The sequence below is a fragment of the Melanostigma gelatinosum genome, assembly GCF_949748355.1.
Source record: "Melanostigma gelatinosum genome assembly, chromosome: 10".
Taxonomy (NCBI): Eukaryota; Metazoa; Chordata; class Actinopteri; order Perciformes; family Zoarcidae; genus Melanostigma; species Melanostigma gelatinosum.
In genome coordinates this window covers 14,472,638-14,490,302 of record NC_136643.1, presented here as the reverse complement: position 1 = coordinate 14,490,302, position 17,665 = coordinate 14,472,638, and the positions used below count along the sequence as shown (strand labels likewise).

At 45.5% G+C, this 17,665-nt stretch overlaps 1 protein-coding gene across 1 annotated transcript; it reads left to right on the top strand.

The window, feature by feature from the left end:
* Positions 1 to 1,939: 1,939 nt before the first annotated feature.
* On the top strand, positions 1,940 to 2,575 carry LOC306783909 (citrate synthase-lysine N-methyltransferase CSKMT, mitochondrial-like; the record flags this gene model as incomplete). Its single annotated transcript, XM_079277750.1, has 1 exon — positions 1,940 to 2,575. One exon carries the CDS (start codon positions 1,940 to 1,942, stop codon positions 2,573 to 2,575), a length of 636 nt encoding a protein of 211 aa, XP_079133876.1.
* Between the last annotated feature and the right edge of the window lie 15,090 nt (positions 2,576 to 17,665).

Genomic DNA, 17,665 nt, shown 5'->3' with positions numbered 1-17,665 from the left:
TTTCCTCATCCCGGACCCCAACCGCCCCGACTCCCCACGGCTCATCCTCCGTAGAATCCCAGCCTCACAAAGCAGGACTGGCTCCTCCACTCGCTGTGACCCATCTCCTCCCTCCTATTGTATCTTCACTCCTATTTCTCCTCTCTCTTCTTCTAGCTCCTCTTCTAGCTCCTCACCTAGTCCCCCACCAGACTACAACCCTGGCAGCACGGACACAGTCCCTCCAACCAGGAGCACGGTAAGAACAAAGAACCTGAATGTCACACAGTTATTTTAACACTTTGGTAAGTTTCTTTCATCATCTCCCATTGAGACTCACATACCGAATGACTAACAGAACTGCCTGCAGAGAAGTCTATATGATGTAACAGTCCTTGGTTTGTTTCCACGATGTGGAGCAGTGGTCTGATGGTTGTATTTATTTTTTTAAACCTTCAGGCGGGACAACGCTTCACGTGGAAGTCTTTCCTCATCCCGGACCCCAACCGCCCCGACTCCCCACGGCTCATCCTCCGTAGAATCCCAGCCTCACAACGCAGCACTGGCTCCTCCACTCGCTGTGACCCATCTCCTCCCTCCTATTGTATCTTCACTCCTATTTCTCCTCTCTCTTCTTCTAGCTCCTCACCTAGCTCTTTTAGCTCTAACAATCTGTTTTTGTGTTCAATTTAGCTGCCGTCCAGTGTCGAGCCTCGGGTTTTCACCTGCACGAAGAAGCCTTCCAGTTAGTTCCTCGGAGATCAACTGTGTAGTCTTGGCGTTCCTGTGTCGAGCCTCGGGTATCACACAGACGTTCCAGCCTGCCTGCCAGCCACTTTCCGGCTAGGATCAGAGCGGAGGGTTACCTTACCTGTTCAACTTACCTGCCGTCCAGTGTCGAGCCTCGGGTTTTCACCTGCACGAAGAAGCCTTCCAGTTAGTTCCTCGGAGATCAACTGTGTAGTCTTGGCGTTCCTGTGTCGAGCCTCGGGTATCACACAGACGTTCCAGCCTGCCTGCCAGCCACTTTCCGGCTAGGATCAGACCGGAGCGCGAGGACGCGCCTCTGTGTTTGACGTGACTGTTTACCTGTCGGCTTCGTCAGCCGCTCAGAGGATTTTGCCACTTTCCGGCTTGGACCCATGCGGAGCGCATAGAGACGCCTCCTTTTTGACTATGTATTTCCTGTCTTTTCCTCTGCCTGTGAGAAATAAATAAAATTGTTTTTTGAAAAATAACTCTGCTGTCCTGAGTCTGCATTTGGGTCCATGAACGCACCACATCATAACACCTTTGATTGTATTGTCACTGCACCGAGACTCAGGCAGGGTGTCTGCACACAGCGAGTGGTCTGGGGGGGAATAGCGTGAACCTCCAAATAAGTAAGAAAGAAAAGTTAAAGTGAGTTGCAGGTGTGTGCACTGATGTCTTACCTAATTGTCACCGATATGTTAGCTACAGAAGCTGACCATAAAGTAGCACTTTGTTGTGCAATAACGTCACACTCAGTTGCAAACTTGTTGGCAACACCAAGCTAATGCAGTCTAATATAACACAGCCTGGATACATCAACACATCTATTTAACAGTTTAAAGATGAACTGAGCATTATAAAGTACACAAAGGGAGGATTCAATGCAGGACTGTTGAGTGTATGTTGCTTTTTTATTTTAATGAGCAATGTGAGTCATTTGAGTTTGTCAGCTTGGTAGATCGTCTTCATGCCGAGCTTAGTGGCTTCTAAGGACCCAAGAAAAGGTCTTAAATCATATATTAAAAGAAAAGACATTTGACACATTAAATTGATGGATTTTAAATTTACTTCAGCATAAAGTCCCTCCAAATATGACAGAAGGATGGAGGCATTAAGGCAAGTTGTATGTGTTTTACTGCTAATGTTCACTCACTAACTCGTGACATAATCCCATCTGTGTTTCTGCCTAGCTGAACTGATTGAAAACATGGATAAGAAAGCAACTTGGGACCGCTTCTACACTGAGAGCAGCAGCAGCACAAACACCTTCAAACACTTTGAGTGGTTCTTTGGCTTCGATGCTGTCCGGGACTTCATTATGCCCCTATTGCAGACCAAGCCCCACCCAGACGGTTTGCTCCAAGTCCTGGCTATGGGCTGTGGCACTTCTGCTTTCGGGCCCTGTATTTACAGACGCTCTCCTCTCCCGGTCCGGGTCACTTGTGCAGACATTTCCCCCATAGCTGTGCGACTAATGCATGAACACGTCCAAACCAAAGCCATTCAAGCTCACAATCTTTCCTCTCGGCTTGAGTTCGTAGAGCTGGACTGCACACAGCTCCACGAGCACTACGGTTGTAGCAGTGTGGACCTTATAGTTGATAAGGGCACCACAGATGCCTTGTTGAGGTCTAAGGAAGGGAAATGGAAGGCCAATCAGGTGCTGAAGCAGTGTTTGTCGGTGTTGCGGAGCTCAGGGTCTCTGCTCCAGTTCTCTGATGAAGACCCTGATGCCAGGCTGCTGTGGCTGGAGACGGAGGCACAGGAGCCGGGGTTGATGGCAGCAGATGTTGGGGTGCAGGAGGTTGGGGAGCTAAGGGGACTGACTACTGCTACCAAGTGACTCCTCACTCTATTGTATAGCAACTTTCTTCATCTGGATGGTGATAATATTAAATGAGTAAACTACTGAAGTGATTGTAAAAAGTAATTGATAAGGTACACAGACAGAGTGAGTTATCCACCAAACTGGACCTCCACATTCCGACAGCAGAGACAATAGATTTACTACTTATAAAATAACCTGAAGGTAAAGAATGACCTCTTTATGAAATGATAAAAGTTGACAAACCACTTAAACCAGGGGTGCCCAATATGTCGATCGCATTTTGCCACTTGATTTTCTAACACACGGGTCACAAGTCATCAGAGAAAGGTAATGACCAAATATATATATATATATATATATATATTATATATATATATATATTATATATATATATATATATATTATATATATATATTTATATATATATATATTATATATATATATATGCTGAGCAACAGACGTCTAACTGGACACAATTCAAATCGCAAGGATCAACAAGTCTTGGTTTATCAGAATTACCTGAAAGGAACAGTGTGTGAGATTTAGATCCATCTAGTGGTGAGGTTGCAAATTGCAACCAACTGCACAACCCTCAGCTCAGTACCTAATAGAACTACGGTGGCCTAAAGGTACGGATAGGTATCTTTAGGATTTTAGGCCAAGGAGCCACTCTTATCAATACTTTTTCATGACTAAATGATCTGAACAGGAATAGAAGTTATTTGTAATTTAGGTAGAACTAAATATTGGTTCTAGAGCTGCAACAGTTATGTTTACAACAGCAAAGCCACTAATAACTGGAAACAAATCTAAATTGTCCTGAGTGAAGTTTATAAATGATAATAATGAAGAACGTAGGTATCACATACAGTAGTATGTCATTCCTCCTGTCCTCTGTCCTGGCTGCTTTGTCTCAGCCAGCAGAGAAGTTTACAAGAACAAACTAAGACAAACAGACTTTTGGCCGAGCTCTGTATTCTGATGGTGACTTGTCAAAGAGTAAGAGTATAAGTCTACAAGAGGTTCAAAAGAAGTAGTGCAGCTTGAGAAGATAGGGGGTCATACTGTCAAGTTCTCCCCTTCTTTGTGCAATCTCCACTTGAAGGAGTTGGACATCTACCCAGAGTTGCTGGACTTCACTCAATAACCACACTTTTCTTTTCCTCTTATCTTCTTTTATTTTGTGATTTCAAGGTTTCAGGTAAGTCGGTACTTTGCAAGTAAGCAAGTAGTTTGCAAACAAGCAGGTAGGTGAAAAACCTTTTGAACCAATAAACAAGAAAAGGGTTGTTTTTACAATGTTCTGGAAAATATACATTTTTAACAATTATTTCCTTTTCCCTCTTAAATTAAACAAAGTGCGACATAAATTCCCCAACTGTTATTATTAATGCATTTAGGGATTTCATTAAGTTAACTTCAGATTTTAAATATTTTACATTTACTTAATTTAAATAATGCCACCACAATAATATAATATCATAATCATTTTAACTAATTTCTCTGCTACATATAAGCTCACTAAACAATCATGACATCATTAAATTATGAATGAGACCCAAACATGACACACACTGGCATTCATAGGGTTAACGACCGCACTGCCGGTTCGGCCCCGTGGCTAACACTAGCGGCTATCGCCTGCACAAACATTTACTTTCAATTGTCCGCTGGGTCTCCTGATGGGCTTGGTGTCTTACCGGCTGCCTCTCTGGCGTTTGTAGGTCTGTTTGCACGGGGTTGGATGTTTTTGCGCTAAGCATTGCTTCAGTTTGCGGCTTCGCTTCACTTCCTTCCTTCCTTATTGATGTTGTGTGCCACCTCATTTATAGTCCGTGCGGCAACTCGGACTGCCGAAAGGTTCCTTTCCGGTTTGCAACATGAGTTCATTAATTATTTCTTTAGTTTGACTTCACACCTCCCACTCGATCTTCGCCTGGAAACGGTGTGAAGATCGACAGCTTCAAAGGCAAACTTGGTTCTCCTTTCCCTGCTGCGTTTGACTTTCTGCCTGTTCCTCTGCAGGTAATAGGACAACGAGCCGCCTGACGTCCCTGTGAAGGACGGTGGCTTGGATCTTTTCCCTCCTGATTTTGGGAATTGACTTGCCTTTCAGAGCTCTCGTGACAGGGACACAGTAGCTCGGGAAAACTCTTACATTGACGTCCCTTACAACGCCTTTATCATCTGGGGTCGTGCCGATGACTCTGCCAAGCTTGAACTGCCCTCGTAGCGCATTCTGGTCGCACAGCCACACAACATCTCCAATGGCAACATTTCTTTGTTCAGTATGCCATTTGCTTCGGACAAATAAGTTTGGACCAGCGAGTTGGCTCCAGCTCCTCCAGAACTTGGTCACCTCCGACTGCATAGCTCTCAGTCTTTTGTACGGGTAGTTGTGAAAGTCAAAGGTTTTCAAGTCCCCACTTTGAGAGGCCCGGCCCAGTAGGAGAGTGTTGGGTGTGACATACTGAATGCAGTCCTCTTTGCTCTGTACTCTTGCGTCAATTGGACGCTCATTTGCTAGGTTGGCTGCGATGTAAAGAGTTGTCTGGAACTCACTGTAGCTTAGTGAAGCCTCATTCCCAAGATTCTGGAATGCCCTCTTTACAATTCGCACAGCAGCTTCTGCAGCACCATTCCTGTGTGGAGAATCGGCTGGATGGATTTTCCACTGCCACTCAGTTCCATTCCTTGCTGCGGTCTCTTCAAGGTTTGCTTTGTCTAGGTCCAAAACCCTGTAGAGCTCCTCCAGGACTGGTTTTGCTCCAATAAAATTGGTGCCTGGGTCCGACCACATCTTTCTTGGATGACCTCTGATTGCCGTGAACCTTTGATAAGCCATTAGGAAGCTTTCAGTTGACAGGGTGTTTGCCAGCTCGGTGTGAATGGCTCTGCTTGCCATGCAGCAAAAGACAACTCCCCAGACCTTAAGTGTCACTCTTTTCTTGACGTCATCTTTAACTTGGTAAGGGCCAAAGAGGTCAACTGATGTGAACTCAAATGGCGCAGCAGGTTCAGTCCTTTCTGGCGGCAAGTCAGCCATTACTTGTTGACACGTCTTTGCTTTTCCTCTCCTGCAGACCATGCAACCATCAACAACTTTTTGTGCGATCCTCCTCCCTTTAATGACCCATGCCTTCCTCCTCATTTTTAGGAGGGTTCCAGCTACTCCCTCATGACCTTCATTGTGGGCCTCTCGAGCTATCAGCTTGGACACCCAGGCGTCATAGGGTAAGAGGGGGATGCTAACTTGAGCTTCCTTGAAGCTTTGTATTCGGCCTCCACAGACCAGTAGCCCAGTGTCTTTGTCTTTGTGGACCACAAGCCTGTCTAACGTAGTGCCAGGGAAGGTTGTGTTTTCTTGCGCTGCAAGAAAAATGTCTCTCAGGGCATCCTCTCGTTCCCTTACAGAGATGACTCCTGTGGAGGAGATTGCCTCCCACTTTGGACTCTCCACAGCTTGGCTTCCTTTGCCAAACTGTTTAGCTGCTCTCCAGATCCATGCAACTGTCTTTACCAGACGGCTCAGAGTGCTGTATCTCCTGACATCCACCAGCGTTTGGATTGCAGACCCTGCAGGTAGCCTCCGTTGCTCTGTTTGTGCCTCCTGTTTCAGTTTGTGTTCCACTTGCTGCTTCTTAGCCTGAGCTCTGGTCAGTGCAGCAGCATATGCCTTTTTTTGAAGTTTTGTGACGTTCTCCCTGGCAGTGGCTGCGAGTTCTTTGGCTGATGTGATTGGCCACTCCTCCACTGGCAAGCTTAGAAACTTTGGACCTTTTTGCCACTCTGAGTCCTCATCGAGATCTTGATGGCTGGCTCCCCTTGTTATAATGTCGGCAATGTTTTGTGGGCCAGGAATCCACCACCAATCCTGGACCCTTGTGTTGCTTTGAATCTCCCCGATCCTATTTGCGAAGAATGTTTGATAGCCATAGCTTTCCCGTTGTATTGCACCAAGGATGGTCTGGCTATCAACAAAATGGTATCACCTCTGAATCTGGATTCGGCTGTGCAGTTCAAAGTACTTTTTCAGCCGTGAGGCAAACACTGCTCCACACATTTCTGCTTTGACAGCATCCCCTCCTTGATCCAAAGGAGTAAGTTTTGCTTTGGACTCCACCAGCCGGATGACCGGGCCCTGGTCTGAACTCCATCGGAGGTACATCACTGCTCCATAAGTATGCTCGCTACCGTCAGAGAATGTGATCGCCAGGGGACCATCAGTAAAGCTTGGGGGAGTCAGTGCTCTGGTGAACTTGACTTTGGCAAGTTGGCCGTACTCCTCAAAGAGCTTTATTGCGTCCTCCCTGAGTGCATCTGAGAGCGCAGTATCCCATGAGTCCTTTACAGGTGCACTTCCACCCTTTGCTTCCTGGAATGCCCTACGTACCAGGATAGCTCCCTTCTGCTTGATGGGAGTTACCAGGCCGACTGGATCATACAGCCCTGACACTTGGCTCAGCAGTGCTCGCCGAGTCAGGGGGTTGGGTGTTTGGGCTCTTATCTGCTCCTGCAGAAGGTTTTGGCTGAGTCTCATCTTTTTCTTTCTCTTTGAGAAGTTTATTCCCACCATGACATGGAGTTTGTCCTCTTCTACCATGTAGCCAAGGCCGAGTGCTTTATTATCCTCCTCTCGCATCTGGTTTGGTAAGACCATGGTCTTTTCCGCAGCCTTTTCCAGCTTGTCACTGCACTCTTTCCTCCCACTTTGCTCAGAATAAACCCAAGGTTTGAGCTCGAACCCGCCAGCTTTCAGAATCTGTTGCACATTCGCCGTGATGGTTTTCAGCTGGTCTAAGTCATTGTGGGACGTGAGAATGTCATCAACGTAGCTGTCTTCTTGAATAACCTGCCGTTCCTCTTTGAGGTGAGTGAAAGGTGGGAGGTTGGCAGTTTCACGCATTGCAAGCTGTGCGATGCATCCTGCTGGCTTGTCACCGATGTTTACCCTGGTGATTGCATATTCCCCCAGCTCTTCGTCCTCTGAATCACGCCAAAGGAATCTATGCAGGTGCATCTCCTTTTCTTCCAGCCAGACTGAGTTATACATCTTCTTTATGTCCCCCAGAGCAGCATGCACTCCACCCCTGAATCTCAGGAGCACTGCACGAATCTGGTTGAGGACATCCGGGCCTTTCATCAGTAGGTCGTTCAGGCTCACACCTCTGAACTTTTGACTACTGTTCCAAACAAGTCTCACAGGGGTTGTGACAGAGTGGGGGTTTGGAGCAATGAGGTGACTCACATACCATACTGGCCCATGCCAGTTGATCACTGTGTCTCTGGATAACTTGGTTGCAGCTTTCCGATCTATCATGTCATGGACTTGAGCAGTATAGGCAACTTTCCATTCAGGTTCTTTGGCCAGTTGCTTTTCCGTCCTGAGGAATGTGGCCTCCACAGTCCTTTTATTGTTCGGCAGGGAGTCTGGGTTCCCTACCCATGGATATCTGGTATGCCAGTGTGGTTCTTTGCTGTGGGCGTCTCCTGTGACGTAGGTGAGACCCTCTTTCACCACTTGGAGTTCTCGCTCCTCGGCAAGAGTCATTTCCTTGCCACCCGGCTGACAGTTCCCACAGCGGCAGCCTCCACACTTTGGCTCACATCCTGCGCCGATGCTGTCCCATCTCCACCACTTTAAAAAGTCCTGGTTGATGGCTGAAGTGCTTGATTCACAGAGCTGGATGGTGCCTTGATTATTTGCCAGCGGACCCTCTGGGACCATGCTGGTGAGTTGTTCCTCATATCTTGCAGCCGCTGCTCTCATCGACCTCGCAAAGTGTGTCTTCGACATGTGAGCTGACACGGTGAGTTCTTCAAAGAGTTCAGGATGCGTTCCTCCCACTGTTTTCCCCAGTGGACCGTCCCACAGCACAAGGTCTCCAACAGCTCTGATCCTCTGTGGCGCTAGTTGACCTTCTTTGTGGCTAATGAGCAGACTTATTTCTTTAGGTCTCCGGAGTTCATCCAGCGGTGTATCTGGGAAGAATCTCTGGAGCTCCTTTGGTTCCACATGTTTGTGTATCTCTGCAATGCTGTCCAGTCCATAACACACCAATTGGTGAGCTCTGAGAGTGCCTTTTGGTGTCTTCACTCTGATCTTGAGGAGGTATCGTTTCGTCTCTACACGAACCTCCATGCCCCCAACTCCATGGACGACAAGTGCGACTTCTTCATTTTTGAGGTTTAGCCTGCTTGCAGTCTTGTGGGTTATGTAATTGGTGTCAGAAGCCAAATCGATTAATGTTCCAATTTTCTGCCCAGCGTTTGCTGTGACCTCGACAAGCATCATCAGTACTGGCAGCTCTTGAAGTCCGCTTTCCCCTAAAAGGCTTGGTTGGTCTTTGACAGTATTGAAAGCCCTGGATGCAGTATTGGAAAACACATTTCGGCATTGGTTTGCCAATTCAGGTGAGAATTTCCCGAAGAAGCCCTCCTGCTCCTCTGTGTACTTCCTCCTGCCTTTATCCCCTTCCGGACCGAACCTGCTCCTCTTCTGACCATCGCTGCTTCTCTTCTGACCATCGCTGCTTTTCTTTGCCTCAGCGTTGGGGCACAGATAGAAGTGATGCTCAGGAGTATCTGCATCCTTGCAGTCCTGGTTTCTGCACAGGAATCCAGGTTTGCACTGTGAGCCATCGCCATGAACCTCCAAACATCTTTTACATGCTCCCAACCTTTTTACTGCAGCTCTCTTCTCTGCTAGTTTCAGCGCTCGGAACTGTCTGCAAAAATAGATCTTCCACTTGTGTTTTACATCACTGCAGACCACACACCCTTCCTGGTCGTTGCTTGATTTGGTTGACTTGGTTCTGGCATATCTTGGCTCCACCTTGGTTTCTCTCTTGTTTGGCTCTTCCTCCATCAGTTGCTCAAGCTGTTCATATATGCTCTCCTGGTCTTTGAGGAATGCCAAGAGACCGTCGAACCGACCTCTTGACGTCACATCATTCCTCCTGTCAGCTGCATACACAAGCCATTCCTTCTTGAGTGTCTCCGGGAGTTTACTTTCAATGGACTTAGTCACAAGGGGATTTTTTATAGCACCTGTGTCTCCAAGGTCACTCAAATCTTGAAGTGCTTTTTCCACAGTTTTAATTAAGTCGACGATTTTCCGTGGCTGGTGACTTTTGACAGCTGGCATCTTCTGTATCTCCTCCACTATTTCTATGGCAATGGATGTTTGGTTGCCGTAGCGGTTCTCTAGCACACGGAAGATGTCATCAGATGTGTTGTAAGCCGTGAGCCGAAGTTCTCGTGTGATCTTATCCTCCAGGCTGTCTAGTAGCTGGACCTTTTTCACTTCTTTTGAGCCTGTTGGCTCTCCCTGACTCTGCAGCGCTTCCCAGTCCTTCTTCCACCTGTGAAAATCACGTTTGATGCCACCAAACTTGGGGAGGGCTGTTGGCTTTAGCTTGATGGTTGGTATCCGATAATTAGATGTAGCTCTCACCTGGGCTTGTCTATCAGTATCCTCCTTTATGGTTGCTTGTATGAAGTCAGCCTTTCTGGAGACCATCAAGGGGACGTGAAGTTCGAGCTCTCTCACATGCCTCTGAAGCTCCCCCTGAGCCTCTGGTGGGGCCCACTGCTCCCATCGGCCATGCGTGTCCTTTGCTGTTCCTACCAACCCTTTCAGTTGGTCCAGCATGAATTGATACGCTTCCTGGTTAATGTTTGGTTGCACAGCAGCGACGCGTTCGCATGCTGCCTCTGCTGCTTGTAGTGCTATAGACATTTCCCTACTTCCAAAATTGACCCAAAGAGTCTTCTGGAGCAACCTCTTGACCTCCTTCAGCTTCTCTTGGCACTCATTTGTAGTTTTTTCCAGGTCGGCTTTTGCCTGCTCCGTTAACATGACTTCATCCGTTTCCAGCTCTGCTTCGAGATCTGCAATAAAGCCAGCTTCCAGCTCATCATTTGCCTCCATGACGTTCTCTCCTAGTGCCTTGAGTTTGTTGAAACTGTCTCTGAGCTCTTCTTCAGACATGTCCGTATGTGACCGGGTTATACTGTTGACCAGACGGGAAAACACTCTTTTGGCTGTAGTTCTTTCAAGTTTCAATTGTTCAACTGATTTTCCAGCTTCTTGATTAGCCATGTTTACTTTTATTTTTAAGGTCCTTTAATTGTGAATTTGACAAGTGGTGTTTCCAATGGCGCCTTTACTGTTGCCTATGGTGCTTTATTCTCCACTCTTTTTCCTTTCCAGGATTCCAGGTTTTTGCTCCTGCTGTTCCAGCTTTAAGCTCCTGTACTTTTTCCTGGCCAGCTTTATGGTACTGGCGGTTTTTCACTGCCAAGTTCTCCCCTTCTTTGTGCAATCTCCACTTGAAGGAGTTGGACATCTACCCAGAGTTGCTGGACTTCACTCAATAACCACACTTTTCTTTTCCTCTTATCTTCTTTTATTTTGTGATTTCAAGGTTTCAGGTAAGTCGGTACTTTGCAAGTAAGCAAGTAGTTTGCAAACAAGCAGGTAGGTGAAAAACCTTTTGAACCAATAAACAAGAAAAGGGTTGTTTTTACAATGTTCTGGAAAATATACATTTTTAACAATTATTTCCTTTTCCCTCTTAAATTAAACAAAGTGCGACATAAATTCCCCAACTGTTATTATTAATGCATTTAGGGATTTCATTAAGTTAACTTCAGATTTTAAATATTTTACATTTACTTAATTTAAATAATGCCACCACAATAATATAATATCATAATCATTTTAACTAATTTCTCTGCTACATATAAGCTCACTAAACAATCATGACATCATTAAATTATGAATGAGACCCAAACATGACACACACTGGCATTCATAGGGTTAACGACCGCACTGCCGGTTCGGCCCCGTGGCTAACACTAGCGGCTATCGCCTGCACAAACATTTACTTTCAATTGTCCGCTGGGTCTCCTGATGGGCTTGGTGTCTTACCGGCTGCCTCTCTGGCGTTTGTAGGTCTGTTTGCACGGGGTTGGATGTTTTTGCGCTAAGCATTGCTTCAGTTTGCGGCTTCGCTTCACTTCCTTCCTTCCTTATTGATGTTGTGTGCCACCTCATTTATAGTCCGTGCGGCAACTCGGACTGCCGAAAGGTTCCTTTCCGGTTTGCAACATGAGTTCATTAATTATTTCTTTAGTTTGACTTCACACATACTGTCAACACAGTTATGTTTAAAGAAAATGAAATTATAATGCATACATCTTAAGATTTATAGTTGTGGAAAGGAAAGGAAAATACCACAGATTCAGTGTTTTTTTTTTAAACTAATACCACCAGTATGAGTTGACACGCCTCAGACTATTTAAGCCAATGGCTCAAAGAGGGGAAACCAGTATCTATAAAGCCAGAAACAGTGAGGGATCTGAGGGAACGCCATTTGGGCTTCAGCTGATTAATCGTGCCACTAAAAACTAATGTACACAGAAAGAAAGGACAAATCAACTTACTTTCCCAGTGGAAGATGAACCTTGTGACTGAAATACAATTGAAAGCGCCTACATTTATATCGGCTGAATTGTACATATTCAAATGTCATGAAACTGTTCTTGCAGTTATTTTCGGACAGAGATTCCACACGGAGATGTACAACTTTGAGCAGTTTTTCTCTTCCTATTAAATCTAATTGTACTCCCCCGCCCTAAGGTGTAGTCTTACCTTTGGTTTGAGGGGTTTGAGCGCGTGGAGGTCTGTACCCTCAGCTCTCTGTCGGCTAGAGTCAAAAACCTTCCTCCTTTTGGTTGCTGACTTTTGGCAGATTTTCGCATGCCTATGCTGTAGTGAGAGAAAAAGAGATGCACAGGACACAACAACGACACAGATGTAATGTGTCTCGACATGTTTTTGGGAAACATTTGAGATCTGTGCCTCTCTATTGCCCTATCTGCCATTTTGTCTCAATCACAATTCAAAAATGATTATTTTTAGTTGTTTTGAAAGAGTCAGAGAGCAAGACATGTGTCATTTCTGTGACAGCTGTGAAGTAAAGAATGCAAAACATCTTTCAAGGAAAATCTAACCACAAACTACAAAGTTCACACAAATACACACATGCCAACAAATGCATAACACAGTATTTGACAACTAATTTGGTTGAGTGCTAGAAGTGCACAAATGTGTGTATTGGCATCACAGGAAAACAATTTGTTCCATTAACTTATTGAGATCATTGTAGCTCTGATGTGATAAAACACATCTCTGTATTATATTTTACTCATGTTAGCAAAACAGACAGTAATGATGACAGCAAATATAGTGGTGTTAATGAACATATGCATCATATTTGTCTTTATCTATGTCTGTAACTACTATATAGATGAGACTGTGTACAAAATGCTTTCCACAATAACAATTATGTAAAGAAGTGTAAGTAATCTCAATCGTGCTTCAAGTGTACAAATAGCATTTGTTTTTCGGGTTTGATTCCTTGGTGACAAATTCTATTACATAGCAGCCAACCATTATCTACATTTACATACATTATATGACAGCAAGTCCTTGGTCAGTGTTTTAAATCATGTAGACTAAAATCTAACCAAAGTGTGTACAGTGTTCATCCTAGCAGAATATTTCGGACCAAAGAACTCATTCGTGCACATTACTAACTTTGCTTCTTCCCACAAGTACTTGTTAAACAACTCATTTAACATGTGCATACATGCCACTATGCACAATAGCAATTAGTAAAGTTACATCAAGTTTCTACTTTAACAAAAGAAAATGGATCAAAGAGAGTAATACAGGTGTGATGCAGGGGTGTGTAAATGTAATGTCTCTGGAGAGACATTTGTCCAACGATGGCCCAAAGACAGACAGGATGTGGACCAGTAAACAAACCTCAGAAAATATGTTTTCATTTTATTTCAAATTGATGTTTGTGTCACTTATTCTGAAACTCTGGCTTCCTGTCACAACAATGTAGGAAACGTGAAACAGCAGGTCCACGTGCTGTCAATCTGTGGACACTGGAGGACCACATAGGACCAAGGACAGGGTCCAACCTGACACCCTCAAACCTCCATGCAAACATGCATCTCTATATTATTGGACATTATATGAGACCGTGTTTTTTAAATAGGCCTGAATGGAGACTTAATGTGTGGTTAACCCCTGGGCAGGTCACGTGACTCTCAAACGCGACAGGAGACTGAGTCACAATGTCATGTTAGTTGTATTATTTGAGCTCATGTGGATATATTCCTCTTAAAGTTGTATTTAATGTCTGTTTGTGCAGCGGAGGACTGTTGAGGACCTGATGGAGACTCTGAGGTAAGAACGAGCTGTTCTCAGTCGAACGTTCCATCGTTACCATGTTTACCAAATTGTGCATTTTTTCTAAATTCAGTCTGTTCCAACCGTTGGTCCGTCAGAAAAAGCCGAAATCTACTTTCACTCGAAAAAGCCGAAATCTACTTTCACTCGAAGAAACCTCCCAAGAAACACCTTCAAACCAGGATTTTTCTGCATCCGTGACTTAACGTTACTGATAAAGGTAAGTCTGATTCTGATCAACTTTTGCAGGAAAAAAAGCGATATTTATATACTTTTTCCACCACTGTTTTTTATGTATTTATTTATGTATCTATCTGAACCGATGTTTATTCTAATATTGATAATATTTTCAGTTATCAGTGTATATTAATCCACTAGGACTGACTTTTGACTGTTGAGACCAAGTTTAAACAAGTTTATCTGAACAAAAGCTGCTTTCTTGGTTAGCTAACGTTAGCTTTATAGACCCGACCGTCCAGCGTTAGCTTAAACTGAGAAATGCTAATAGAAATAGTGTTTCTTTATATTTATATAACTTCTCGGTGATACGGATCACAAGTGATGCACGCATGATAATATATTTAATCCATATTAACTCACAATTCATACATTTCTTACATACTTGTGATATTTTTCATACATATTAACACAATGAACAGCAGAGTGAAAGAACCACTAAAAGATATTTTCTATCGAAAAAGTGCTGATATGTTTCTGACTTTTAGTCAATGTAGACATATGGAAGGCCTCCTGCAGTAACAACACTGAAACAAATGCAAACATGTTGCACTGTACTGGGTTTGTTTCTGCTAATACTTTTGCGAGCGTATCATTTATTGTATGACATTTACTTTCTATCTAGTCACACTGCTTTGTGCTACTGATCCTTTCAATGTGATATGAGAAATGACTATGATATGGATCAGTGGTCTGAGGGTTGTGTGTGTTTTTAACCTCAGATGGCACGACAGTTCCCCTACGTCCCCCTACGTTCCTCCTCCACTCGCTGTGACCCATCTCCTCCCTCCTCTTGTGTCTTCTCCACTCCTATTTCTTCTCTCTCTTCTTCTAGTTCCTCTTCTAGCTCCTCTTCTAGCTCCTCTTCTAGCTCCTCTTCTAGCTCCTCTTCTAGCTCCTCTTCTAGCTCCTCACCTAGTCCCCCACCAGACTACAACCCTGGCAGCACGGACACAGTCCCTCCAACCAGGAGCACGGTAAGAACAAAGAACCTGAATGTCACACAGTTATTTTAACACTTTGATAAGTTTCTTTCATCATCTCCCATTGAGACTCACATACCGAATGACTAACAGAACTGCCTGCAGAGAAGTCTATATGATGTAACAGTCCTTGGTTTGTTTCCACGATGTGGAGCAGTGGTCTGATGGTTGTATTTCTTTTTTTAAACCTTCAGGCGGGACGACGCTTCACGTGGAGGTCTTTCCTCATCCCGGACCCCAACCGCCCCGACTTCCCACGGCTCATCCTCCGTAGAATCCCAGCCTCACAACGCAGGACTGGCTCCTCCACTCGCTGTGACCCATCTCCTCCCTCCTATTGTATCTTCACTCCTATTTCTCCTCTCTCTTCTTCTAGTTCCTCTTCTAGCTCCTCTTCTAGTTCCTCTTCTAGTTCCTCTTCTAGTTCCTCTTCTAGCTCCTCTTCTAGCTCCTCTTCTAGCTCCTCTTCTAGCTCCTCACCTAGTCCCCCACCAGACTACAACCCTGGCAGCACGGACACAGTCCCTCCAACCAGGAGCACGGTAAGAACAAAGAACCTGAATGTCACACAGTTATTTTAACACTTTGATAAGTTTCTTTCATCATCTCCCATTGAGACTCACATACCGAATGACTAACAGAACTGCCTGCAGAGAAGTCTATATGATGTAACAGTCCTTGGTTTGTTTCCACGATGTGGAGCAGTGGTCTGATGGTTGTATTTATTTTTTTAAACCTTCAGGCGGGACGACGCTTCACGTGGAGGACTTTCCTCATCCCGGACCCCAACCGCCCCGACTCCCCACGGATCATCCGCCGTAGAATCCCAGCCTCACAACGCAGCACTGGCTCCTCCACTCGCTGTGACCCATCTCCTCCCTCCTATTGTATCTTCACTCCTATTTCTCCTCTCTCTTCTTCTAGCTCCTCACCTAGTCCCCCACCAGACTACAACCCTGGCAGCACGGACACAGTCTCTCCAACCAGGAGCACGGTAAGAACAAAGAACCTGAATGTCACACAGTTATTTTAACACTTTGATAAGTTTCTTTCATCACCTCCCATTGAGACTCACATACCGAATGACTAACAGAACTGCCTGCAGAGAAGTCTATATGATGTAACAGTCCTTGGTTTGTTTCCACGATGTGGAGCAGTGTTCTGATGGTTGTATTTATTTTTTTTAAACCTTCAGGCGGGACGACGCTTCACGTGGAGGTCTTTCCTCATCCCGGACCCCAACCGCCCCGACTCCCCACGGCTCATCCTCCGTAGAATCCCAGCCTCACAAAGCAGGACTGGCTCCTCCACTCGCTGTGACCCATCTCCTCCCTCCTATTGTATCTTCACTCCTATTTCTCCTCTCTCTTCTTCTAGCTCCTCTTCTAGCTCCTCACCTAGTCCCCCACCAGACTACAACCCTGGCAGCACGGACACAGTCCCTCCAACCAGGAGCACGGTAAGAACAAAGAACCTGAATGTCACACAGTTATTTTAACACTTTGGTAAGTTTCTTTCATCATCTCCCATTGAGACTCACATACCGAATGACTAACAGAACTGCCTGCAGAGAAGTCTATATGATGTAACAGTCCTTGGTTTGTTTCCACGATGTGGAGCAGTGGTCTGATGGTTGTATTTATTTTTTTAAACCTTCAGGCGGGACAACGCTTCACGTGGAAGTCTTTCCTCATCCCGGACCCCAACCGCCCCGACTCCCCACGGCTCATCCTCCGTAGAATCCCAGCCTCACAACGCAGCACTGGCTCCTCCACTCGCTGTGACCCATCTCCTCCCTCCTATTGTATCTTCACTCCTATTTCTCCTCTCTCTTCTTCTAGCTCCTCACCTAGCTCTTTTAGCTCTAACAATCTGTTTTTGTGTTCAATTTAGCTGCCGTCCAGTGTCGAGCCTCGGGTTTTCACCTGCACGAAGAAGCCTTCCAGTTAGTTCCTCGGAGATCAACTGTGTAGTCTTGGCGTTCCTGTGTCGAGCCTCGGGTATCACACAGACGTTCCAGCCTGCCTGCCAGCCACTTTCCGGCTAGGATCAGAGCGGAGGGTTACCTTACCTGTTCAACTTACCTGCCGTCCAGTGTCGAGCCTCGGGTTTTCACCTGCACGAAGAAGCCTTCCAGTTAGTTCCTCGGAGATCAACTGTGTAGTCTTGGCGTTCCTGTGTCGAGCCTCGGGTATCACACAGACGTTCCAGCCTGCCTGCCAGCCACTTTCCGGCTAGGATCAGAGCGGAGCGCGAGGACGCGCCTCTGTGTTTGACGTGACTGTTTACCTGTCGGCTTCGTCAGCCGCTCAGAGGATTTTGCCACTTTCCGGCTTGGACCCATGCGGAGCGCATAGAGACGCCTCCTTTTTGACTATGTATTTCCTGTCTTTTCCTCTGCCTGTGAGAAATAAATAAAATTGTTTTTTGAAAAATAACTCTGCTGTCCTGAGTCTGCATTTGGGTCCATGAACGCACCACATCATAACACCTTTGATTGTATTGTCACTGCACCGAGACTCAGGCAGGGTGTCTGCACACAGCGAGTGGTCTGGGGGGGGAATAGCGTGAACCTCCAAATAAGTAAGAAAGAAAAGTTAAAGTGAGTTGCAG